Genomic DNA, 26,653 nt, shown 5'->3' with positions numbered 1-26,653 from the left:
GGAAGAGTCACCATGAAAAACAAGCGCACTGCATCTTGTGGCTTCAGCTCCCTCAGGACTCCTTTCTCCCTCCTCCCTGTCCCTCCCCCACATCTTTCTCATGTGAGGAGTGAATCTGGTATTTCCGCTATGATTCCCTATTCTTCCTTTCTCGTGGGTACGTCTACTTTATTTTCTGGGGTAGAAGAAATAATGGCAGGGGAGGTATCGCATATTAATTTGTACAGAGACTAGATATTCACAGCCCTCAAGAAAAGATGGGAGAGAGCGCGTTGAGCTGCAGCCCCTCTTTCAGAAAGCACCGTATGGGTATATCTGGAGGAAACACCGTGGGAGCTATTCTTGGCCTCCTCTCTCCTAGCAGGCTTCCCAATTTCCAGCATGGAGCACGTCTGTCCCCACCATGAATGGTGAAGAACCACCAGGAAGTCTTTCAAGAGAGATTTTTGATGACATCCTCAGGGGAGTGCAGCAGAGAGGAAGATGGATACAAATACTTTTTTCCAGATGGAAATGTCTATGATATACATGATGATAGTAAGAAAATTGGACTTCTTTGAGAAATTTACTTTCTGTGCAACCTTAAATGTGTTGTGCAGTTAAGGGGGCCTGGAGCATGGAGCATTTGACTGCACAGGAGGCTGGAGCAGGTCCCCTCCCCTGGGGATGCCGGGCTTCCCCAGGACAGTGTATCGAGAAGACACTCACCTCCTCCTTCTCAGGGCTGTTCCTAGACTCCACCTCCACCTGCAGGGAAATGGTTTCTCCAATGCTCTTCCTCTTGGACAAGCGATCCTCATCTGGGAAAGGAGAAGCCAGATGCTTGACCTCCCAGCCCCGGGGGAGCGAGCCAGGATCATGCCCCTGGTACCATCTCCTAAGCCTTGTGTCTATGCCTGGTCCACAGTCCTCTGAGGGCTCAGGGCATGTGAGGCCACAGCTGGACTTTACAAACAGCTGTGGGCCTTCTCTGCCCATCTTAGGGTGGCGAGTTCTGCTCCTTAGGGCTAAGATTTTGAAATTCTTGATGAGCACAAAGAAGCTGCTTAGGACCAGAAAGCATATCTTGACTTTGCTCATAACACTAGCGGTTGTCATTTGTGTAGTATTGACTACGTGCATTTGCCTTCATTATTTTATGTACCTTTCCACCAATCCCCTAAGGCAAGTACTGTTAATATTTCTATTTTACAGTCAAGGAAACTGAGACTCAGAGATGCCAAGAGACTTGTCTAAGATTTCCCAGGAAGTCAGTTACAGAGGACTGGGTCTCTGTAGCCCATGTGTCACACAAGGCGGCCTCTCCCATCCATGAGCTAAGCTATTATATGGGCCAGCTGGGAAATCCAGAGGATCTCACATAGATTTCCACTGTGCCTTTCAGCTCTTCTATGACATCCAAGGTGCCATGGAAGGCAACCAAAGTCCCTTACACTCAGGTCCTTACTTGGCCACAACAAGCCAGAGGTAGGCCTGGAAGCCCTTGGGCAGAGCTCATACCTGTCAGCTGAGGGATGTAGGGCAGGCAGAGCCTGTCTGAATTGTAGCCGCTGCCCCCCAGGACTTCACTGATCTTGCTTTGGCGGAAGAGGAACTCAATCACCACTCCATCCAGATTCTGAGACAGCCTGGAAGACAAAGGAGGAAGGGGCTAGTGAGAACCATGGGTAACTGGGATGATTCCTGAAGGCTTTCCTTATGATAAAGGTAGCATTCATTATACCAAATAATGGAGATGCAAATGGAAAAGAAATCACCCAGAGTCCCACTTTCCAAAGATAACCTTCAGTGAGCAGAATCCCCCAGTCACGCACATTTATGCACACACACACCCCACCCTGCCCCCACATTCCTGCCCTATGATCTATTTAATGTACCTATTCTATATGAATATTTCATATTAACTGTTCTTCCGAACCATTGTAAATGAGCTACCAATCATCTGCTGTGTGGATGGGCCGTAATTGATAAAGCCAGCCCCTGTAGTTGGACATTTTATTTTTGCAGAATATCTCTTCCTCTGATGCTGATGTGACATTGGCCCACAGACTACAGTCTGACAATGACACTTGGATTGATGGTAGTGTCTTGTCCAGAACAACCGCTCCAAGATTCCTTCCCCATGGGCTTGGCCGAAGCTCCCAGAGGTGGCATCACATACCCTACATGGTACAGCACATCAGTATAGCTCAAGGTGTGTATTGCAGTCACATGGTGAGAGTCAAACTTGACCCAGGACCTGTGGGCCACAGGCAGGTCCATTTGCAGCCCCAGAGCCCATAGAAGCCGATGCCCCTGCCTCCCACCTCCCACCTTCTTACTCAGCTGCCTTGGGTATCCTGGACCATGTCCCAGGTGCACTCCTCACCTGGGCCTCCCCACAAACACGTCCTCAGGGAGCATGTACGGGGCCTCTTTCTTCCTGGTCTCTATCACCTGGAGTTTGGGAGGAGTCACAAGGTAAGAGCTGGGTTCAGCAGGAGAGGAACCCCAGACAGGCAAATGTAAGAGCTCCCGCCCCCTCTGTGTTTCCTCTCCCACAGATCAATGGCAGAGCCTTCTACAGCTGGCTTCCGAGGGACAAACTCAGATCACAGTGACCCTCGGAGCAGCCAGAGAGGACAGGTGGTCTGCTCAAGCTCTCCCCAGTGACACATAGGGGCTAAGTGTCCTCTGAGTGCAGGGTCTTAGCTCCTGAGAGACTGTTCTTTCTTGCTTCTGTGACCTGTTCCTGTTTTCTCTTTACACCTGAAAAATGGAGCCCAGGTCACGCCATTCCCAAGCCCTGGTGCATGCATTGCAAACACATCCTGAGGGACAGTGACATCTTGAGTTTCTCTCAATATCCTTCGCAAAGTGTTGACAAGAAAGGTGAAAGTTATTAACATGATGAGAAGTGGGAGGATAGTTGGCAGGCAAGTGTGTGGAGGAGGCGAGTAAACAATGACACCACTATTTTTAATGAAGAGATGAGTAAGCACAGGTGCAATTGCACTTAATTGCAATCCTAAGTGCAATTAAGGAGAAGTTCTGGGGAAACCCCAAGACAGGGCTTCCTGAGCTCTCCCGGTCATGAGGACATCTCAGGGACATCTCAGGGACACCAACCTCATGGATGTGCTGGCAGAAGGCAGGTACTGTCGTGAGCTGGCTGATGAGGTTCAGGTAGGCGGCGCCCATCGCGTAGAGTGCGCAGCGGTTGTATACAGGCAAGTTCTCTTCATTGGCCTGGGCCAAGTCCTGTGGCAAAACAGAGGGGCCTTTGCAGTTTTTAATTGACAAACTATACTGTGCCCCACCCTCCACCTAACCTCCCCCAACCACAGGGAGACGGTCCACTGCTCTAGACTAAGCCTTTTTCAGCATTTGCCTCATAATGCCCTGGAAGTCACAGCCATCCTTATTAAAACTGAAATGAATGGTTCCTAGAACAGTCCACCAGAGGTGATAACCTCAATCCAACACTTTGCAGTTCCATCTTTAGTCACTTCGTCCAAACCTTCATCAGTAAGCCCACCTCTGGGATGCTGTTTCCTTCACTACAGACCCTGCATGATTCTTAGAGGGCAGGATTGGCTTGCTAAATTCGGTTCACATGTTAAATTGAGAAAGTTGTGGGAGTTACTAGGGATTGGGATACAAAGGAATCTCAAATTCTACAATGAAGACAATCATAGCATCTGGGTTGGCCTTGCAGGATTTAGCACTGCCAAACAAGTGGCCTGAGACTCGCCACCACTGAATTTCCAGGCTTGCCACAATTCGGAACACAATGCCTGCCTGGCCTCAGGACCCCAGAGACCCTTATCCCTGAGGTCTGAAAGACACCCCAAGGCCTAAACGGTACTTCCACCCAGGCAGATCTTGAAAGTCTGAAGCCCTATGTAATGCCACACTGCCTGCTAAAAGTCATAAGGAAGGCCTGCTGAATCTACAGGCCCCCAGGCTCAGGGAGAACCAGAAACATGTATTTTTAATAAGTGCTTGAGGCAATTCCGAAGCACATCCAGGTTTGGAAACCAGATGATTTGCTTTGGGATCACTTGGCGCTTATAAGCAGCCTCTTGGCAATACTTAGAGTCCCATTCAGATCCTTAGAGACTTGATATACTAGAGGTTAAGGGGTATTTTTGAATGACCCTGTTGGCCTGGGTCTCCTTTAGCCTGAGAATGGGCCAAAGCCATGAATGAAACATTCTTCAGCGGTTCACCTACAGGCCATGGTTGGTGTTCTTCATGGAGGAATGGCCAACCAGGGGCACAGTATTCCAAGGCTCCAAAACAGCTGTTAAGCAGTTGCTACTCGGCACTCTAATCAGTGCTTGGTCACAACAGATCCTCTCCCCTGATCCGAACCCCCATGTCCTGCCCACACCAATCCCACCTGAACAGCCAGCACCAGGCGGATAAGGTCTACCACCACCTCCTCGTTGGCCAGCTCAATGCTGATGAGAGCCAGCAGGCCGTAGAGCGCCTCGTAGTGCTTCTGTATGTTCGTTTCCTCCTTACAGCTCAGGTAGATGTGCCTGTAGAGCTGCTGGGAGTGCTGGAGATGGGGAGAAGGGTGCGGGCAAGGCCACGGTGGCAGGGCAAGGACAGGAGGGGCAAGGAGAATAGAAAAACCAACCTGAAGAGGGCGGGAAGGCCATGCGTACCCCACCTCCACCCTCAGGGGGAGGATGCCTGTCAAGCAGAGCCAGCGGATGTGAATACGTGCAGGAGTGCATATTTAGGGAAGGCTGGGTCCAGTCTTCCAGCAACAAAAGCTGCTGCCCAAATTGTTTTTGCAAAGAGCAGGACACAGTGTCACTGCCCCGGTCCTCACTCTGGTCTTGGTGATGAGTATGACCCTGGGCGCTTGACCCCAAGAAGGGTCGGCTGCTCATTCTGCCTACGAGCAGTCAAAGAGGCAGGAGGCAGGCTCTGGAGCAGCAGTCAGCAGTGACTTGGGGCTGGAAGGTCAGGGTCCCAGGACCTGGTCTGCTCAGGATTCACTGTATCTTGAGGTCACATTTGCTAACCTTCTTCATGAAGACGGTGTCCTGTCGGGAGCACTTGTCCACTTTCAGCTTCAGGACAGAGATGTCACTGAGGGTACTGAAAGGGGACATGAGGGGCCACCTTAGCCCTTGTGTGAGGACAGTCAGAGCTCATGTGGCGTCACTGGGCTTTATCCCCAAGTCAATAGTTGTACCAAAGCCTCTCAGTGCTCCTCCCACCCTGGTTCCTAGCCCACTCTCTACTTTCTCCCAAGTTCTCTAGTTCCTGCCCCTTTTTCTTAAACATTACTCTAGTTTTTCTCTTCCTCCCCACCTGAAAACTCCCTTTAGTAGGTGCTCTTTAGCTCCCAAATTTCCAGCCCCTCCCCTTCTCCCCCAGGTCAAGTGCTCTTTCAGTTGCTCCTCCCCGTGTGGGGCTCCAGGGTCAGTGTCTGTGATCAGCTCCCTGGTGGGTCTCACTGAATCTCTGAATTGTCCCCCCATCTGCATGCGTGGCCCTATCAGGCCCCTCACACATCAACAGGGGGAGGCCCCAATTTCACCTGATGGAAGAGAACTTGTGGCGGTTGCCATGACGATCAATGAAACTGATGAGAATCTCTAGAACGAAGAGACGGATCTCTGCATCATCCATGAGGGCGGTGGACAGAAGGCGGTCAAGGAAGTTGCTGGGCAGGGCTGACATCATGTTGTTGCACTGGAAACCTATGGACACCTGCAAGGGAGCCCAAAGATGGCTGTACTTAGGAATGCCGGCCCCCTCAGGTGCAGCGAGGAGATGGAGGAGCAGCTGGCAGAGGTTGGGCCTGAAGCATCCATCCTCTCTGGGCATCTCCTAGTCCAGTTCCCCAGGTCCAGATCCCCCAGCCCAGAGCCACCCTGGGCCCTGGATGCCTTCGGCAACTCGAACATCCACCTAGACAACCTCCTCAGCTCAGCTCAGTAGACATGTGGTTGGACGGGAACAGTGTGTGGGAACATAAAGTGGTTAAAAGCAAGCCAGGGATGAGCACCGGAGGGAAGCAGGAGTCAGGGAGCCTCCGAACTTATGTTCCATGCCATCAGGGCACAACTGATGAAGACACACTGTGGATATAATGCTGTACTAAGAGTGTGGGCAGTCACAGAGAGATGGAAAGATGGGACGAACTTACAGCTGGCCTGAGGAATCAGAACCCAGGCACAGGGCAGCCACCAAGAGCACACAGAGCATTTGCTTCCATCCCTTCTAGCATGGCCATGAAGGGGGTCTTCTGATTAAAGCCAGTTGGCATAGATACATTATATGTGATGTCAAAGCAGTCAAAAGCAGAGAAACATATTTACTGTTACCCTATATTATAAAACAATGCCTTTGATGATTCAGTGTGTCCTGGAGGAGCCAGCAAAACCTGGCACCATCAATGGTAAACACCAGTGTTCACTGAAGGGGGATGTATCTGAGTGCATCCCAAACTGTCACCTTAGTAAGATGCCAGGTACAAATCAGTGAGGGTAAACTCAGCAAAGAAATGGCAGGAGTACACAGATGGGGGAGGTAACCAGATGTGGGCAGCATTGGCACGAAAAGCCTTTATAAAAATAGAGTGACAGGAAAGGTGTGGGCTGAGGGAGGGGAGGGGAGGCATGAGTGGGCTGAGGGGGCTGTGCAGACAGCCAGGCTGGGACAGAGATGGCTGGGGGATGCGATGGGCAGTCTAGGGAGGGAAAGGGGATTGAACACCTTCCAACCTCAGTGTGAAAAGACAGGCATATGTCATTTTATTGCACTTTGCTTACTGTGCTTGGCAGGTATTGCATTGTTTTATATATTGAAAGTCAGACCCTCCACCAGCACAAAGATTACGACTCACTGAAGGCTCGAATGATGATTAGCATTTTTTAGCAATGAATTATTTTTAAAATAAGATATGTACACTGGTTTTTAGACATAATGGTATTGCACACTTAAAAGTGTACAGTATATATAGTGTAAGCACAGCTTTTATATGCACTGGGAAACCAAAAAATTTGTGTAACTCGCTTTTTTGCGACGCTCGCTTTATTGTGGTGATCTGGAACCAAACCCGCAATATCTCAAGGTATGCCTGTATGAATCCTGGATGTACATCAGCTGGAAACTGAGACCTCACTTTAATAAGGAGCAACGTGTGGGGAACAGCATTTCTAGAAAATTCTTGTGGTTGTATTTACGATAGGTGAGGAGAGCTGGAGATAAAAGCAACTAGGAGAATCATGTATTTGTGAGATGTCCAGGGTTCAGGGCAGTGGGGCGCTTGTTATAGACAAAGACTCAGGGCCCCACTCAGACCAGTGTGGCTCAGAGTCTCTACAGTTCAAAAAGCTGGTCATGGGAATGGTTCTTGAGGAAAATGAATCTAGACTCCAGTGATGGCTGCAAAGGTGTAAAAGAGGAATATAAACCACTGACGAAGGGAAAGCTTGTGGCTGGGAGACCGAGGTGAGCACAAATGCCAAGGAGGAGACAGAGGGGGAAGGATCTGGGTAGGTCATCGGAGGGGAAAGGGGCAGGAACCAACAGATTCCATCTCAGTACAGAGATAATGTTCGAGCAACAGTGCTCTGAGCAGCGGATAAGGAACCTTTGTGAAAATTAGAAACTGTACCCGGCCTGCTCTGGATAACTCAGCTCTGTGGGTCCTGCCAGACTACGAGAGGAACACAGGCTGGATTTCAGGCCCCACCTCATCCCTCTGGAAGAACATATTTGTGTAGCGTGCAACCTGCACAGCTGGATGCTGGGGCTCTGCTTCCTCCTGCACAGGCCAAGCAGGAGTGGGGACAGGACAGGCTCACCTGGAGGAGGGACTTCAGCAGCATGATCTGGGTCAGCCGGTTCCTGTTCTCCCTGTGGACCAGAGATGCACATTCTCACTGGGACGAGGACTTGGGCGGAGACCCCACACTTGCTGCCTACTTCTCCCTCATGGTTAGTTTTCCATGAGGCTTATCTTGTTGGGTTACCCAGGACAGTGACCTCCAGAGCCAGGGAGCAGACCAGGGAATTAATGGCTCCCCTCAAGGCGGGAGGCAGTTACTGGGGGGAAGGTGGCGCCCTGAGTAACTGCTGGGCGAGCCAAGGGCCCCTCTAAAGGCGCCTGAGGGATTCGAGAGCAGAATTAGAGAAGTGAGGGCAGAACCAGAGGAGAGAGCGGGGAGTGTGGGAAAGGGTGGCTGGGCGCAGCCGAGGCCGAGGCCGAGGCCGGAGGGACGGCGAGGTGGCCTACCCTGTCCTCCCGGTCTCCACGGGGTGATGCAGGGAAGGCAGCGGGACCTTGCTCATGATGAAGAGAATCACCTCGGAGCGCTGGTAGGTGGGCAACGTGCTGGCGAAGGAGCCTGCGGGAGAGAGGCGGTGGAGGGGTTGGCCTGGGCGAGGCCGAGGGCTGCGGGGGTCTCTCAGCTCAGCCTTTCAGCTGCTGCTCTGGGGGGACAATTAAGGCCCAGAGGAGAAACCTAGATGACTTCAGAGGACTCGCCCAGGCTCTGGTCCCTGTGCTTATTATTCCCGAGCCTGAGGCTAAGCTCTCTGGGATGGAGAGCCTGGACCCTGGGACCAGGGCAGCCCCCGGGTGCCCACCTAGGCTCTGCCACCGGTGGGCTGCTCTGCTGGGTGCCCTTGGGTAAGTCACACCTCCGTGAGTCTCAGTGGCTTCACTTGTAACCGGGGATCACTCCTGCCCTGCCTACTCCTCAGAGCTGAGGGGAAGGTCGGGTGGCACTGGGACAGGAAGGCTCTGAAAGTGATGAGCCTTACACGAGAGGTGGCTTTGTAGTCCCCCCCACACCCATGCACACACACTTTCTCCACGGCTTTCCCCCTTTCCTTTTCCTTACTCCCCACCTCCCCTCCAATCCCTCAAACCCGGGGGCATCAGGCAGGCCAAAGGGGGACAGGGCGCAGGAATAGTTTGCCTCTCTTGGCCTGTGATCTGAAGTCGGGGCCGAGAAATCCACGAAGATTGTTCTGGGCTCTCACTCAGGCCTGACCAGGGGCAGTCTGTGAGCTGAGCGCACCGTGGACTGATTCCATTTCCCCCGTGTTGGCGAGTAACATGAACAGATGACAATCTAGACCGCCCTGGACTGAAGTCCTTGTGGGAGCTATCTCCAGACCACGCCCTCCTGGACCCCCCCCCCCCGCCCCCGGGACCAGCACCTATGGTCTTGATGACAGCCTCCTGGAACATGCGCTCTTCATGCTCCTTGATGATCTTGGTGCCCAGGCTGACGGCCCCGTCGTAGCTCCCGGTGAGGGCGTAGTCGATGCTGAGCCGCAGCTGCCTGAGCAGGGTGTTGAACATCTCCAGCACCGTGGGCCCTGAGGGCAGGGGGCGGGAACCCAAAGCTAAGGCCGGCACCCCTCGCTCGCTCTTCCCTGCCCTGCACCTCCAGCCAGGGGCTTCCTCAGCCCCCACCTTCCCAGTCTGACCTCCTGAGGACCACCAGCTCTGACACCTCCCTAAAGCGCCCTTTTCTGGAAGGGGAGGCAGCCTCCTGCCAAGGGCAGTTCTTTGTCCTTGAAGGGTTCCCAGCCCCCACTCCTTTCAGGGCCACCTTACCCACGGAGCCGGTGGCTGCGATGACGGCGGCTTCTGACAGGACCTCCACGATGCCCGCCCGCACCGTGGCCGCACTGCGGCTGTTGGCATCCAGGTGGCTCAGGAGCTGCTGGATAACCAGGTGGGAGTGCTGCGGCTGGGGGGAGGAAGATGTGCTGGTCCCCAAACAGCAACCCCCACGCGGCCTCTGAGCCAGGCAGCCCTGGACTGGGACCCAAAGGGCAGCCTGGACACAGGTGAGATACCCTGCTTCCTTTTCCCTGCTGGTCCCACAAGGAACAAAGCCAAAGCCCAGTGAAGACCTGGGTTTCCACATTTTCCCTGGGCCCTCTCCCTTCAAATGGGTCAAACGTCAATGTTAAAATACTGTCTTCCTTTTCATTTTCTCATGTCTTATTGCTAATGGCCATGAGAGGCCACATGGTTTAGTCTAGCGCTGCTCAAAGTGTGGCCCATAGTCTGGTGACAATTCAAGATCTGTCTGATGCCCATTTATACTGAGATAAGTACAGAAATCGAGAGTAAGTGTTTAGGAAGCAATCTGACAATGCCGTGGCAGCCAAGCATGGTCTGTGGGCTTCTAGTTTGAGCGAATTATTCATTTACGTTTTCTGTGAATTCTTTTAAATTGAACTTTAGGAAGTATTGGTCTGTGATGGATTAGAAATAACACTAACTGGTCACTCTCCACAGCGAGGTTAAGCAGAGCCCATTGAGACAGCTGGCCTTGTCTACAGGTGCACTGTCCAGAGGTGCCCTTGGCCAGGGAGACAAGCTGGACCAGGGGAGCCACTGTACCTGAATTGAATACATGATGATTTTAAAGCAACGGATGGCGAACACCTTGGGTTCCCACAGAGAATGGTTGTCCAGATGGCTGTGAGGGAGAAAACATGGGGGACTGGCTAAGAAATGCAAGGTGAAGTTAGGGAGGAGAGAAGCTTGGTGGGCGAGGCCCAGCCCTCATATAGCTCGGTAAGGGAGAGAAGGGGAGCAAGAGGGGCCCCAGGGCAGGCAGTCCCAGCCCCGGAGCGGGAAGGTCAAGGAACAGGGCTCTGTAGCCGGGGATTTAGGAGTGAACGGGGCACCTGCCTTCAGCTTCGGGGCCCTGCTACCAACTCTTCTTCCCCAAAGTACACTTGGCCACTGTGGGGTAGCTTCTGTTGCCCCAGAACAGGGAACACAGGCACAGAGAAGGGACGGACTTGGCCACAGCACCACAACCGGAACATCTCAAGTAGATGCCAGGACCTGGAACTGTTTGCTTGGCGGGGTAGGATGTGGGGAGGGGGAAGGGGAGGGGAGGACTCACATGAGAACAGGCTTGATGGCGTTTTTGATGTTGCCAAAGGCAGCCCGGCCCAGCAGTTCCCGAAGGCACCTCTCAGCCAGCTCTGCCGGGTTCTCCTTTTCTTTCTCTGGCGCTTGGAGGGGCGAGGGGGACCGGCTGTGGGAACACACAGCGTCGTGGGTGAAGGATGGGAGGCAAAGCTGGGAGCCAGGCTTTGCGTGTGCTGCATCCATGCAAATGGTGACAGTAGGACAAGCAGGAAATTTATGTAGGTCACAGGGGAGATGTCACAGCTGTCAGATACTAAATGGGGTAAAGAAGCCCAGAGCGGAGGAAGATTGTGGGAGAAAGGATGAAGCTTTTCTGGAAATCCTCAAGGATAGGCCTGACGTGCCTCTGTCAGAAGGACAGATACCCTGAGCACTGTGGGCCTGTGAGTCTCCATGCCCCTAAGGCTTCAGAAGGAAAAAAGGAGACGTGATACGAAGAGAGGTGGGTAGAATAGCAGAAAGCAAAAGAAAGTGGGTGAGAGGAGAAGGGGGGGAGAAAGGCACAGTGGTTGGCTCAGGTGTGACTCAGTGGTACCTGAGTCGCAGGACGTGGGCCCAGGCATGGACAGAAGGATCCCCAGGACTCCGGGGCCCTGAGACCACAGACCAATCTTGTCAGTGAGGTGCAATTCCGAAATCAGCCGCCAGAGGGCACACTTACTTTCCCTGCCTGACTAGCTCCCGGGGCCCAACAGGCAGAAAGTGAGGGACCCAACAATGCCTTGAGCCAGCGTCAGGCGCAGCGGAGGTGGACAGGGGCATGAATGAACATTTCCCTCCACCCCATTTCACAGGGGGGAAGCGCAAGGGGCAGGGACAGGATGAACTCCAGGTCTGGGGGCTTCCAAATTAAAACCCAGTATCTGCGATTTGTGTTGAGTGGCTGCTGGCTGGTCCAACAGGCATGTTTTCAGGGCCTGAAATAGCATTAGGAAGTGAGGGAGGAAGGAAGGTCAGGGAGGGAAAGCTCTCAATAAGCAGAGTCACGCAAAGCATTTTAAAACCTGCTTGGCCTGCTGCTTCCAGAGAGACAGAGGTACTCGAGTCTTCGTTCTTACCAGCACACACTCACCCCGGGGAGCCCAGCACCATTACTGTCCTGCCTTCATGAACACAGACCTTGAGGGTGTGAGGGTGCAGGGGGCTGACAGAAAGCTGGCCCTGGACTCACTGCAGAACAAGCCACAAAGCCCAGATCCCGGGCCTCATAGCCAGGTTTTAGCACACAGCCTGCCGTGTGGTTCCCGAGCGGCCGGGCAGGCAGCCTGAGAGGGCTGCGTGTGTCTGCAGTCGAGCCTGTCCCTGCCTGCCTACCTCTCTGCCTCCTCCACGTGCTGCAGGTTGAAAAGCAGTGACGGGACGATCTTGTCCATGTGCTGTGGGTCCCAGATATTGGCCTGCAGCTCATCATTCACCGTCTTCCTCACCACCCCTTGCAGCCCTTTGATGCCTGACATTCGGATTCTGTAAGGAAAAGGGTGAGATGAAGTCCTCAGACCCCGACAAGTCCGGCTTCTAAGGCAAGTGCAAGGGTTAGGGATGTATTCATCCCTCCAAAGGCAGGATGGAGCCCACCTTCCACACTTCCTGTGACTGGGGCTCCTGGCTGGCTGGTTTCTTGCGCTGGTGGACACCAGCCTGGGATGCCATGCTTTCTGGCTGCCTTTGCCCTGGTACCACCCAGGCTTCATCCCTTCAGGCTCTGTCTCTTTAGTTCTCAGCTGGGTTTGTCCCAGCTTGAGCCCAAGATACAGGAGCTCATAGTGCTGCCAAGAACTGATGAGGCCAAATCCAGGGCTATAAGCAACCTAGGAGTGAGGAGGGGGGATCTGGAGGGAAAGGCACAGGGCTACCAGGCACTCTTGGCACAAAAGTGTTTAGACTGGGGCTAAGTTGGCTGAGAAACCACAGAGGAAATCGAGTCACAGCACAGAGAGCCCTTTCACACACCCAGAGTCAGGGTGGCCCTGCAGGACGGGTCCCTCTTTACTGGCTATTTATTTCAGCCTGAAGTTCCTTTTTTTCTTTGTTTAATCAAGCTTTTTTTCTAATTATAAAATAATACATGCAAATTATAGAAAAGTATAAAGATTTACCCCCATGGTAACCACTCATAGATAACCATGACTGGCCTTTGGGTGACTTTCCTTTCTTCTGTACATAACATATAACAGAATTAAGAACCTATTACATATGTATACGTATTTTCCCCCATAACATTCTATCAAAAGCATTTTCTATATCATTAACACTTCATAACCTGGGTGATGTATTGTCACAAGAACTTTCTAAATGGTCCCCTATTGGTCATTTGTTTCTAAATTTTTTGCTACTATAATAATGCTATGATGGACATCACTGTATAAAAGGTTTTACTACATTTCAAATCATTGCCATGAGTGGAATTACTGAATTACTGAGTGCGTGGGCCGCAGAAGAATGCCACCCTCGATTTTCCCTCAGTGGCCCCGGGTACCTCACTTCCAACATCTGCTCTAATTTCATGGCTCAGAAAATACCTCACATCTTGTAGCTACTTGAATTTGGATCCTTCTGATCACTGTCGAGGTTGAGCAGTTTTTCTAAATATTCAATTCCTGTTTGTATTTTCAGCTTCGGTTTTAAATCTGGTTAGCGGGGTGCTCCCCTGGGCCTTCCTTGGTGACCAGAACCGGGTGGTGGGAGACGCCTAACAGCACCGGGGTGCCGTGGCCCAGGACCAACCAGGGCTGCTGAAGATGCACAGGATTCCCCCGGGAACTGCTCAGCCGCTCTGACCCTGACCCCTAGTCAGGCCTGAGCCAGAGGCTGTCCGGACTTGAGAGCGAAGTAACCAGAATAGTATCCCACTAACTGTTCTGGGCTCTGAGTTCAAAGGTGTTTCCTGAGGCACAAAAGAAATAATCCCAACATGCTGGGCTCACGTCCCACCCAAGAGAGCCTGGCTGGCAAGAAAGCAGGCCTGGTGGGTGGAAACTTTTCTTCCCAGGGCTTCCTCATGCAGGAATGTGAATTCAGTTTTCTCGTTGCCTTCAGTCTCCTGGGAATCCCTTCCACAGATTAACACATTTCATTCCATGACACCAGAGCTGACTGACCCGTTCAAAATAAATTCTGAAAGGTCAGATCTGGGGGACAGGAAACCTCTTACCTCTCCTTGTAATGGGCTGCATGCAGGTCCACCCACATGCCAGTGACCCAGGGTGTCCCTGAACCCCAAGGGACAGAACACAATCACACACACACAGCTATTTGTGGGGCCCAAGGGTGGTTCTTGGAAAGGGGCTCTGGGCTCTGCAAGGGCTGTGAGTGAAAGGGGGAGATCTCTGGGTAAAGAAGGTGTAGGGAGGTTGTGGAAGAGAGACAATGAGAGCAAGGAAGAGGCTGATGCCAGGAATTTATCTCACCCACAGGTCTTCCTTCCATGGGTGGCAAGTGCCAGGCTGTGGGTGCAAATGGCACTGCCCGGTTGCCAGGAGCAAATGTGAGCAACCCTCTCCCGATGTTCAGGACACTCACGACACGGTCAGAATGTGGTACGGACCATGTCTGCTCTGCGCCTCTCCATCCACTGACATGATTGTGTGTGTGTGTGAGTGTGTGTGTGTGAGAGTGTGTGTGAGAGCAAGTGTGTGTGTGTGCGATTGTGTGTGCGCGTGGAGAGTGGCATGAGGGGCATCCCCTCTGCCCCACTCCTGAAAGCTTGGCACCGCCTGAGCCGTCGCCACCTGTCACAGCCACACCTGCTTACAGTCCTGCGCCGCCCCCCACACCTGCTTCTGCACAGGCCCGACTGCTCTTGCCCCTCTGCCTCGTCACAGCCATTTTGTTATTATTATTAGTTTTTGTTAATCCTCACTGGAGGATATTTTTTCCCATTGACTTTTAGAAAGAGAAGGGAGGGAGGAGGAGAGAGTGAGGGAGAGAGAGGAACATCGATGTGAGAGAGACACGGGTGAGGGCGTCCAGAGGAGCAAGCCGCCCACCCGGCACTGCGCAGAAGAACCGGACACTTCACCCAAGCAGGAGCGGCGCTGGCACATTGGCCGTTTTGAACTCAACAGACTTAAGACACGGCAGGTTCGGGAAGGGTGCTCTAAACCTCCTCCCGCTCCCCCTGCACCCCACCAGGCCCCAGCAGGTGCCCTCTTCCCCGGTAACTCGGCGCAGGGGACACGCCGGTGGGATGAGACACGCACCGCGCGGCCCCGTCGCCTTCTGTACTCACTTGGTCTTGATTTCCAAGTCGTCGTGGCTGGAGTGGCACATTTCACTGAAGCGGGACACAAAGAAGTCATAGCTCCGATGGTAGGATGGGGTGTCCTCCTCGATGTTGGCAAACTTCACAAACTACCCCGGAGAAGAGAGAAATGCACGGAGAGGTGACCACTGTGCTCCTCGCCTTTGAGCTCCGGGCCTTGGCGTCCCCAGGCCCCTGCCATCTAAAGCCAGGCGACATCCACATCCCGGGAACCATGCACCCAGGACTCGGCTCTGGTCTGCCTCCCAGAGCACACTGAGTTCCAAATCCTGCTCACGGCTCCTGTCTACACAACAGGACCAGAGCCCGGCCCTTCCCCTCCATCCCTGCCCGGGGGAGCAGAGCGGGGAGAGGCGGGAAAGTGAGGGGGGCTCTCGAGCTCTGGCTTCCCGTGGCACCGGAGCTGCCACACAGGCCGAGGGGCTGCGAGGACGATCCCTGACACTGAGCAAAGCCCCCCGAAGCACACAGCACCACCCTACAGTGCATTCTAGAAAACAAGAACATCCGAAATTGGATTAAAAAGTGTAGGATTGTTAACAATTGGAGTACATTTTTAAGTTTGCCTTTTCATTTCAGTAAGTCTTGCTCAGCACCCTTGGTCGCTAGAGGCCTCTGCTGTCACCACGCTGGACACGTGCAGGTCTAAATAGGGACTTGATTTCAACCGAGTCCCATAGAGAAGCAAGAACCGCCAACCAAGTTAAATTACTAAAAAGTTAAGTATAAATCTTATAGGTTACTTAGTGCGTTGTTATAAACTTAGTAGTGCCAACAACTCTAAAAAGATCAGACTTAAAATATATTCTCCATTATTCTGAGTTGTATTATTTAACTGCTGCAAACATTTCTATGGGTTCAAAAAGGGTATACAATTGAGTTGACACTAGCTCCCACCCCAGTGTGTCTGTGTGTGTGTGTGTCTGTGTGGCGCGGTTTCCACGGCACCGACAGCAATGCTGCAGACGCCAGCTGGGCGTCTTGAATTCAACTCAGTTCTGACCCTCTTCACCCAGAGTCAGCATCCGATCCCACGGGCAAGGGCTCAGTCCTAAAAAACTTCCCCTCCCCCCTCAGGCTCTAGCAGCAAGTCCGGGTGGTCACCTGTGCTTCCGACTGACCGGCTATAGATGGGATTAATTTGCTAGAGTGGCTCACAGAGCTCAGAGAAACATTTTACTAGATTATCTGTTTATTACAAAAGGATGTAACTCAAGAACAGCCAGATGGAAGAGACAAGGAGGGCAAGGTGTGCGGGAAGGGGTGAGGAGCTCCTGCGCTCTCTCCGCATCTCCACGTGTTCACCAGCCCAGAGGCTCTCCGAACCCCAACCTTTGGGGTTTTTATGGATGTTTCATCACACAGGCATGACTGATCAAATCATTGGCTGTTGGTGATTGAACTCAATCTCCAGTCCCTCTCCTCTCCCTGGAGGTTGTGGGGTGGGGGGTACTGAAATTTCCAGCCCTCTGATCACATGGCTGGGTCTCCTCCAAAAGTCACCTCATTAACATAAACCCCCTGTTATGGTGGAAAGGGGCTTGTTATGAATGAGAAGAGGAGTAGTGGGAATCCACGTGATCACAAGATCACTGATTAGACGCAGTTCGGGAGTTCTAGAAACAACAATCAAGTCAGCCTTTGGCTACGTGACCTTCATAAGCCCCCTAAGGCCAGGACACAGACTTAGGCTGATACGGAGGCTGAAGCTAAGTTTGTCTGACGCTAAATTTGGGTGCGTTGCTGCTCTTCCACGGACAGGATGTTCTCAGGCCACACTCCCCACAGCCGCAGCCTGGCTGGGGCAGGGCGTCTGCCCACTCAGGGCGGCCGTGCAGCTACGGGGTTCGACTCTGCCTGGTGGTGTGACCTGAGTGGGACTTCGGCTTTGGTTTCCCATGTGTGCAATGAGCAGCCCACTCTTCATTCACGACGGTTTGAATCTTTTCACTTATACTATATTTACTTCACATATGGTGAAGCAGCTTAAAATAAGACCGACTACTTGGGTGTATGCAGAAGTGCACACATCTGAGAATAATTAAAACACTTCCCTGTGCCACTGGTCACTATTTTTTTTTACAAGCAGGAACTTTCTGTCTGTTTCACCCCTACCATTGCTAATTCATACCTTACAAATGGCTTTTATGAAAATGCCACTTACCTAATGCATGATTGTGAAATAATAAAGTGGGTTTCTTTCTTTTTTTAAAGATATTACAATGATGAGAAAGGTCTCCATAGCAACAAACTGAAAATCCTGAACTTGTGACACTTCAAAGGTTATGGGTACCGCTAGGGCCACCCTTTCAAGATCAAAGTTTCAGTTCCTTACACTCTCCGAAGGGTGCCAAGCTTGCTGGGGCAGATCACCAACGCTCTGGCACAGACAGGAAGGAGCCACCGCTGTGTGAAAGCTGAGAGTTACTAAGGGCCTGGGTCAATAGAGAGAGAGAAGCTCCAAATATTGACATTGCAAAACCAGCTCTCCCCTGGTCTGGGAAACATAAGCTGAGCTGTCTGGCCTCACTTCAGCACTGGCCCAGCCTCTCCAAGCAGAGGTTAGCCTTTCCCTCTGCAGACGGGCACGCTGAGCCTCACTACTTCCTCCATCTACAACAGAGCCCCAGTTTAAAATGCTGGGCAGAGAGCAAACCCCAGCCTCCCCGGGTCCAGGACTGCAGGCCTTTTCGCTGTTTACCTACATAAGCACTCTGATCCTCTAGCCTCTCTCTTCTAAAGGCCTGGTGATTATATTGGCCCATCCAGGATAATCTCCCATCTCAAGATCCTCTGCAAAATCCCTGTTATCATATAAGGTGATATTTACAGGTTCCAGGGATTAGAACATGTTCATCCTTGGCCAACCTCGAAAATGAAGGAAAAGCCAGGTGAGAAGGGCCAGAGTGACAGAGCCAGGAAGCCAGGGGAGTATGAAGAGGTATAATCAACAGGGAGAAAGGCCACCAAAGATCAAACCTCAGCTGAAAGATGAGTGGGTAATGGCTGTTTGCATGGTTTCATAAACTTCTAACTGCAAGGACCAAAATGCTTTTCCATCCACAGAGCGATCCCAGGTCACCACCTTAACCCTTAACCCGGGATTGCACTCAGCGCCCATGAAAACGGGACCATAGACGCGGGTGCTCCTGGTGGGGTGCTCAGTGTCATACCCAGCACCCCCGCGAAGCAGTATGGCCAAAGTCTTTAACCGCATCCAATCAAACCGTCTGATCTAATTCCAGTTCGCAGGAAGTACAGGGGACAGGAGAGCAAAATGAAGGACACCACAAGGCAATAACGAATCCAGAATGGGGGCCACTCTACAACACAGCTGGCCTGGGCTCTCCCAAAGGTCAGTGTCACGAGAAGCAAAGAGGGGCAGGAGGTGGGCTGGGACTGATTAAGAGACATACAAGACAGAAAACAGAGTAGACGCGCAATTGTCACTGAATCCTGATTTGAAAGACAGCAATAAAAGACAATTTGGGGACTATTAGAAAACTTTGAATTGGGACTAATTTTTTTTTTTTTTTAAATCAGGGAATGCTAGTTTTGTCAGGAGAGCTAAAGATATTTTGTGGCTATGTAGAACATAAAATTTTTTGTTTTTCTTGTTTATTTACTTGTTTATATACTGGAAGAGACTTGAACTTATGTTTGGACTTAGGGAAGGAACCAGAGAAAGGAAAAAGTTGGCGACATGGAGAGAGAAATAATGGACACAGAAAGGAAAAAAGAGTGAGAGAGAGAGGAGGGAACACTCGGAAGGCTTAAGACTGCAGTGTGTCAGTGGTCCTCAAAACTGCTGCTAGTGCCAGAGAAACTAAAACATGGACTCCCAGATGCTAAGACCTAGGAATCTGTAGGTTTCCAACGCTCTGCAGGAGACTCCGTCATTGATCAGATTGGGGACCTTGAAGGGGGTTGGGTTGCAGAAGGATGAGATTCCGGCAGCAAAACCAGGTCCGAGGGAAAAGCTACCTGGAGGCAGAGGTGACTCAGGGTGAGCCTGACCTCGCGGACGCTGGTGCCAAGGCCGGGCTCTAGGGAGCGGACCCCACACTGGGTGGGGCCCAGTGAGAAGAGAACACCCGACATGGGGCTGCATAAATCACCGCCTAAATCTAGTGCCCCAGCTGTGCGAGCACAGACGGGCTCTTTGACTTCTTTGGGCCCCTGTTTCCGGGCAGAAAAGTCCTGCAAAATTGGGGTGGTAGATAAGCTCTGGTTTTCTTTTTCTTTCCTTCTCTTTCTCTTTTCCCCTCCTTCCTTGTCTTTCTTTTAACTTTCTGACAGCAAACCCCTTTATCCAAATGCAAGTTTCCATACAGAGTCCTTCTATTCCTGCTCCTGCAGACCCTCCTTTCCCCACAGCGCCTCGAATCCCCATGAAAAGCAGTTGAAATGCCTAGGCTGGACTCTCCAAGATGATATCAGGCACTAGCATGCTGGCAGCGCTAAAATGATGGAAGTAAAAGAACGTCGTTCTTGGGAAGGCTCGAGAAGCTTCCAGGCTTGGAGAGCTGGAAAGAGCATCCGGATGACAGACACTAGCAAAGGCTGCTTCCGAAGCTGGACTCTGAGTCTACCGCAATTATTTGACTTAACTTACAGTTGTTCGTCCTTCAACACAATCCTCACTGTGTGCAGCACAGTGATTATTAGTTGACTCACACTGTCTTGCAGATGAAATGATTCACCGTGACGGGGAATCTAGGAATTTGCAGGGCCCTGAATTTTCAAGTCTGCAGCTAACAAAACACCCACCCCCGGCTAGGATTTGCTCTGGGGAAAGCAAGAGCTGGTGGCCACCTGCTTCTGTGTCCCCCATGGGGACATGCCCTCTGGATGACTGGTTTATTTTCCTTTCAGATGTTCTCTTCTAGACTATGGTTATCTGAAACAGGATAAGGGAAACAGTATCTGAAGCTGTTGCCAGGGCAACCTGACAAAGGACTTCACCCTCAGCTATTGTATATGTAATTTGTCAAAGGTGGCTGGCTCACAGAGGAAAGAGAAGGGCATAGGTTGTGACTTTTGGTAAAAAAGTAAAGTTGGAAGACTATTTCCTGGTTAAATCAACTTACGTAGGATAGGAAAGCAGCTGTGACCTGTGCAATAAAAATTCAGAAAAGGCAGGAGGGGGATGCTAGGAGGGCAATCCTTACTTTCTGAGTGTGCTATCTGTAAAATAGCTGCATATCAGAGCTTTGAACACCTGGCTGCCTGCAGACCGGCAGCTGGAAGTGTGTCCTGAAGAGGAAATAGGAGAGCGGGCAAGAAATGGAAGAAGGCACCGAGAATATTCAGTATGGATACACACACATATGGAGCTGGGAGTTCTTAACACACCCGATAGTTCTTCTCTCCTAAAACCAAGACCTCTCATGATAGCAGCCAGTGTACTGAGACCAGCATGACAGAGCTTGGACCATTCCACCTGCTCGTGGTATCCGTGAAAAGACTGAGGCCCGTAGAAGGTAACTCCCTCGAGGTTACGCAGCTAGGGAAGGGAGGAACTGAGTCAGGGGCCCCGCTTCCTGCTTGTCTACGATCTTTCCACGTATCTGGCACTTTTGTCCTGTGGATGTCAGTTTGTTCTAGTTTTGAAAGAGGCACAACCTGGACTAGGTTCAAAGCATGTCCCATGATGCCAGGGCCCAGGCTGTGAGGGCACCAAGCACCCCCTCCCATTCCTCTCCATCTATTTTTATATTTCTTAGGACCTCACTTAAAATTCTTTAAGGGAAAAGTCTATTGCTAAAAAAAGTTAGAAGATCATCCGTCTAAAGATAAATGCATTAGACAACGTTGACGGTTGCACTAAAACCACTGGGTCATATGCTTTACTATGGTGAATTTTATGTTTAAAATTTATTTTATCTATAACATATTTATATAAGTTATAATATATAAATCATATATTTATATTCAAATAAAAAACTAAAAATACCTCTATTCACACAAAGGCGGACTCTAAGATAAGCACTGAGTTCTACTTAGGGTCAGAAACCAAATAGGAATGGACCAGGGGTTCCACCTTCCTCCAGCCCCCGCTCCCATCTCCAGGGCCCCGGGCAGCTCCTTACTGAGTTGGTGCCCAGGATCTGCAGGTTGGGCTTCTCGGACTCCAGCAGCTTGGCCACCATCTTGAGGAAACTCTCCACGAACAGGTTGATGCTCTGGCAGTGGCAGGCCATGAGCAGCTGGTCCAGCGCCTCCATGGCGATGCACACGTACCTGCGGAAACAGCACCAATGCCATCACCCAGCCTCGCGCCCATCCCACCCACACCGCATGGCAGGGGCAATCCAGGTGGTCGTGCAGTGACTTCCTGGGCAGCATCCGGGAAATGAGGCTCTTCTACAACTTGTCGATGCCTAGATGCCATTCCCTCAAGTGCCCACTCCAGCCGGGCACTGAGAATCAGAGCTGGAAGAGAGCCTAAAGGCCATCTCCTCTAGCCTCTCATTTTACAGCCAAAGAGCATGAGGACAGATGAAGTGTTCCACTTCATGAGTAAACACAAGCCAAGAGGACAGTGCCCAGAAGGGCAAACTCTGAACCCAAATCCAGCGAGATCAGAGAATTGCTTGATCCAATCAAGAAGTGACTGTTGAGCACCCGATGAGGAAAAGCTCTGCGCTGTTTGCTGCAGGGGGTGTAAGGATGAAGTTTGTCAAGTTAAAAAGCCTAGAGTCTGATGATGGGATAAGTACACAGATATCTCCTCTAAAGGGGAAACGAGAAACGCTACGAGAAAATCGAGTGAGATATCCCATGAGAGTTCCAAAGAAGCGGAGAGATGGCTCTAGGTGGGAGGCAGTGAAGAACTTTATGAAGAAAGTTTATGAAAAATCTGAGATGGGCCTGGGACCAGCCAATTGCAAAGGTTAAGGAATATAAAATTTGCAAGTTTTGTATTTGAAGATCTCAGCAGTCCTATGATGATCTACACAAACGATATGGTTGACGGCATCACCATGTTTAGGTGACACTTACCCTACGTAGGGGGCATTTTGACCTCACAGAGGATTAGACAGATGCAGAATTAAAATTCTTCCCACCTTATGGAGAAAATGTTTGTATCAATTCTAACTCCCTAGCTTCTTCTAAAGTCTAAAACCTGAGTGAGTACCTTCAGAACCAGGAATATACAACATCCAACGGCGAAGAGCTTACCAGTTAAGTCAGCCCATCCTGTTGACAACCAAATAAAAACTTCTTTATATTTCAAGCAAATCCTAATAACCTCTATTCTTTATTCACAATTCTACTTTTAGGAGCAGCAAGAAAGAGGGGTGAACCTCCTCCTACCTGCCAGCCCTCCATCCACTCGAAAACAACAACCTAATTTTTCCTGTTCTCTTCTCCATGCTAAATATACCCAATCCTTCCCAAACCAGCCTTCACAGGACAGTCCCCAGTTATTCTGGTGGCAGTTGTCTCCTTCAATGCCTCTCTTAAATCCCAAGAAAAATGCCAAGCATCAAATTCCTCCTGAGAGTTAGGAGTGCATGTCTAAGCTCACCCCAACATTTGTTCCATGATAGTGGCAAAAGGAGAATATGATCAGGTAAGGTCAATGGTGAAAGATTATTTCCCCCACTTATAAACCATTTGCATTCTAAAGAAAACAAGGTAGACATTCGTAAAGGGGGGCTATCTTTTAACTTCTAATGAGGAGGCTGCTGCAAATGTGTCAAAATTTTTCTTATATATTTTGGATATCAACCCCTACCAGAATATAACATTTGCAAATATATTGTCCCATTCAGTAGATTGCCTTTTTGTTTTATTGAAAGTTTCCTTTGCCATGCAGAAGGTTTTTAGCTTGATGTAGTTCCATTTGTTTATTTTTTCTTTTGTTTCCCTTGTTTAAGGGGATATTACTGAAAAGATAATACTCAGACTGATGTCAGATAAAGTTTACTTCCTATGTTTTCTTCTAGGAGTTTTATGGTTTCAAGGCTTGCAATTTAAGTATTTAAGCCATTTGGAGCTTATTTTTGTATATGGCCTAAGAGAGTGGTCCAGTTTCATTTCTCTGCATGTATCTGCCAAGTTTTCCCAACACTACTTGTTGAAGATACTGTCATTATTCCAGTGTATATTTTTACTTTCTTTGTCATAGATCAGTTGACCGTATAAGCAGGGATTTGTTTCTGAGTTCTCTATTCTATTCCATTGATCTATGTGTCTGTTTTTGTGCCAGTACCATACTGTTTTGATTATTATAGGTTTGTAGTATAGTTTGAGATCAGGGAGCGTGATACCTCCAACTTTGTTCTTCTCTCTCAAGATCGCTTTGGCTATTCAGGGTCTTCTGTGGTTCCATATAAATTTTCAGAGTATTTGTTCTAGCTCTTAGAAGAATGACATTGGTATTTTGATAGGACTTGCACTGATCACAACACAAGGCTCCACAATACGTCTTGTGGCAGCCACTTAATTTCATTTCTTGTGTGTCAAAACTGTCTTGCACATGAATCAGCTTTGCAAATCCAAACATATAAAGTAACACAATCATGGCATCTTCTAAAATTTTTTTTTTGAGACATCAGAAAGCATTTCTTAGGTACCCTTGAGCTAACTTCTACACTGAGCAACCATAAGAAACAGAGCCTCTCTACTCTGCAATTTTCCTGTCTATGCTTATAAAATGTTTATTTCTTTTATCTATGTGAACTGTCAACTATTATCAAATTACATTTAATATTATTAGGATAAAATATTATGAAATATTATGAAATAGTCATCTCTGGCACGTTCACAAGTGGATCAAGTCATGTTCTTATCTACAGAGTGTCTTTGAAACACAAAGGCAGCATTGGGGCTTTGAGCTCCTTCAGTGAACAAAGCCACCATTCTTCCCTGCTCCGGGGGACTGGCCATTCCTGGCTCACCATAGTCTTGCCCTTCTCACTGTAGCCTTGACCTTCAGAGGCCATCCCAGGCCCAGTCCAGGAAACCTGCTGTGCCTCACGGGCCCAGTTCCAGCTTGTGTCGGGTCCACTGTGAGGGCCAGTGAAGCAGACGGAATCTTGCAGGGCTGGGGCCCTTCCAAAGGGGACAGACTTTCCCTGCAGACAAACCTGGACACACTCTGCTAATCAGACACGGCAGGTGGGGGGAACAGGGACAGCGTGGAATTCTCTTCTCTAATGAATCATCCCCAGCATCCTTCTGTATGAAGGGTTTCACCGTTATTTTATAGAGTTTAAATGAGGGAAAGGAAAGGGTGGGGTTTGGCAAGAGAAGAAACTAGAAGGCCTTCCAAACCTCAGAGCTTAGATTGTTGCTTTTCCTTTTCCTGTAAAAAAATTCCCAGGAAAATCCTGATAAGAAAAAGCATCCTTGGCTAGAAAAAAATAAAATAAAATTGGCTACTGACCAGGAATGGAAACTGTGGGAAAGTAAAAATTATGGCAGAAGTGAAACTGAAAGTAGTGAGGGTTAAGGCCTTGTTTTTTGAATACACTAGTCTTCATTCCCCATCTTTGATCCCAATAGTAAGGATGGAAGGATTGTGATGATGAACTTGAACTCTTTGAAGTATTTTTGATTAGAAGTCAATGGGATCCTGGAAGTCCCTAGTCCAATGCTTGTTGCCTTGGACCTTTCTTATCATAACCAACCAGGGTACACCCTACACTCTCAAAGGGAACAGAGCACAGGCTTCTCAGGGTGACACCTGCTCAATAAGACTAGGGGGTCAGGCAGGCTGGCCTCGGCAGAGATCTGATCTGGGCTTGGTGTCCTGGAAGGTGTCCACTGTAGCAACATGTCTGGGAAACTGAACTGGCCTGACCGGGCACTTGGAGCAGAATGGAGCAGGAAGGATGTGGGGAGCACTAGCCCATTGCAGGGGCCCAAGGGAGAAGGGAAGAACAGGTGACAGACCACAGCAACAGGTGACAATCAAGGGCCTTGATGTACTAGGAGGGCTTCCCAGTAGGTGAGAAGGGCAGGATCCAAGGACTCTAGGATGGATTGGGCTTCATGGGGAGCAGCCAAGTCCTGGAGCGGACATAGGCTCTGGTGTGTAGGAGTGGGGCATGAAGTCCCTTGTATTGAATTCTAGAATAGGCAGCTGGTTCTGCTTGAACACCCTGTGCTCAATCAGGAGTGGCCCCAGGAGCCAGGGAGGCGCTGAGCCTCCAGGAAGGAGAAGTGGGCGTGAAAAATCTGGGAACCAGATGCAGTTGGAGAGGAAAGACAGATCTAGGGTCAGAGATGAGGACCAGCAGACAGGAGAGAGGGGCAGCTTAGCAAGGCCAGTCATTGCCCAAGAACCACTCAAAGAGTGGTGACCTTGACCAAGAACTACTGGGGCGTTTGAATGTGTTTGGTCAGCCCCACTCCTGGACAGAACCTTCCGGGTTTTGGGGCCCAAAAGTAGTGGTTGACCTCAGCCAATGGAGGGAAGGATGAATCTCTTCATCTAGTAGGAATCATGGTATCTCTCAGCCCCATCCTTCAACCAGGCTCGGGGTCATCTGGAGAATGTGTATCTCTCGGGAGCCCGACCAGGTCAGCTCCGGGGCCAGGCTCTCAGGGAGCAGCCCATTCCTTCTGGTGTGGGCATCTCCAACCTCCAGGGTGCCAGGCACTGGGGAACCTGGCAGAATGTCATGTGGCGTCTGTCTGTCCATGGCCAACACTCCGTGGCCATTGTCAATGGACCCTGAGTCTCACACAGCACTGCCGTGACTTGCCCCGCTCTCCAGTTTTTGGGGTGTGCCAGCAGTTGGGCTGCACTGGACAGGAAATGTACAAAGGCTGGAGAACGCTATGAAGTTCAGTTTCCCAGACCTGTTGCTTTTTGCCGCTCTGCACATTGACCACCCATCACGGTCCATGCCAATGAAAAATACCTTGAAACTCACACCGTGTGCTCTGTCTGCCCACATCTGGTTATCACCCCTGACGCCAAACCCACGTGAGCGCAGAGTTCACACACAGGTGGAAAGGGCGGTGCTGCGGGAGCAGTGGGGCTGAGAGGGTGGTTCACACCCATATGATCAAACTACACACACAGACCCCTGCATGACGGCGGGGAGCCGCGGCCCCTCAGCCTTTCGGGGTGCAAATATTCCGCTCTTCCAAACCGTCAGCGACGAGGAGGGAGGCACTGGGCAGGGAAAGGTGGACGGGAGGAGAGAGATCGGTTCCAACAGATTTTTCTTCTCTAAATGGTTATGATTAGAGCCCCCAGGGAGGCTTTCAAAGATTTAAATACTCAGATGCCGCAATGGCTACTTTTAACAGGATGATGCCAGTTTTGAACTGCAGTTCTGAAGGCAGGGGAATAATTCTAAGTGGGTCTGGTGGCCACAGAATATTTTCACTGAGAGAACTACAGAGAGGGCAGGTGAAATTAGCATTAATGTTTAATGTTGGTTTTAGGACAAAGTCAATTTAGGATAAAGTCGTTTTTACCTGTGTGAAACTGCTTTGCTATA

At 50.5% G+C, this 26,653-nt stretch overlaps 1 protein-coding gene across 3 annotated transcripts in view; it reads right to left on the bottom strand.

Moving 5' to 3' along the window:
• The window catches only part of EFR3B (EFR3 homolog B), a 61,969-nt gene that overhangs the window by 8,313 nt on the left and 27,003 nt on the right, over positions 1-26,653 (bottom strand). Inside the window, exons 4-19 of one of the 3 annotated variants that reach the window (XM_081156021.1) lie at positions 21,278-21,428; positions 15,153-15,274; positions 12,239-12,388; positions 10,896-11,030; positions 10,382-10,460; positions 9,584-9,719; positions 9,181-9,342; positions 8,249-8,360; positions 7,818-7,869; positions 5,543-5,715; positions 5,022-5,097; positions 4,385-4,546; positions 3,109-3,240; positions 2,369-2,436; positions 1,501-1,628; positions 709-800 (exon numbers count right to left, since the gene is read on the bottom strand). In XM_081156021.1, the coding sequence (XP_081012147.1) occupies positions 709-800; positions 1,501-1,628; positions 2,369-2,436; positions 3,109-3,240; positions 4,385-4,546; positions 5,022-5,097; positions 5,543-5,715; positions 7,818-7,869; positions 8,249-8,360; positions 9,181-9,342; positions 9,584-9,719; positions 10,382-10,460; positions 10,896-11,030; positions 12,239-12,388; positions 15,153-15,274; positions 21,278-21,428 (1,930 nt within the window). The remainder of the gene's footprint in view (positions 1-708; positions 801-1,500; positions 1,629-2,368; positions 2,437-3,108; positions 3,241-4,384; positions 4,547-5,021; positions 5,098-5,542; positions 5,716-7,817; positions 7,870-8,248; positions 8,361-9,180; positions 9,343-9,583; positions 9,720-10,381; positions 10,461-10,895; positions 11,031-12,238; positions 12,389-15,152; positions 15,275-21,277; positions 21,429-26,653) is intronic. The other 2 variants (XM_081156022.1, XM_081156023.1) reach the window with 2 other exon arrangements.

Source organism: Miniopterus schreibersii, assembly GCF_964146895.1.
Source record: "Miniopterus schreibersii genome assembly, chromosome: 13".
Taxonomy (NCBI): domain Eukaryota; kingdom Metazoa; phylum Chordata; class Mammalia; order Chiroptera; family Miniopteridae; genus Miniopterus; species Miniopterus schreibersii.
The sequence above is the reverse complement of the archived record's forward strand: the minus strand, read 5'-3'. Positions and strand labels throughout refer to the sequence as shown.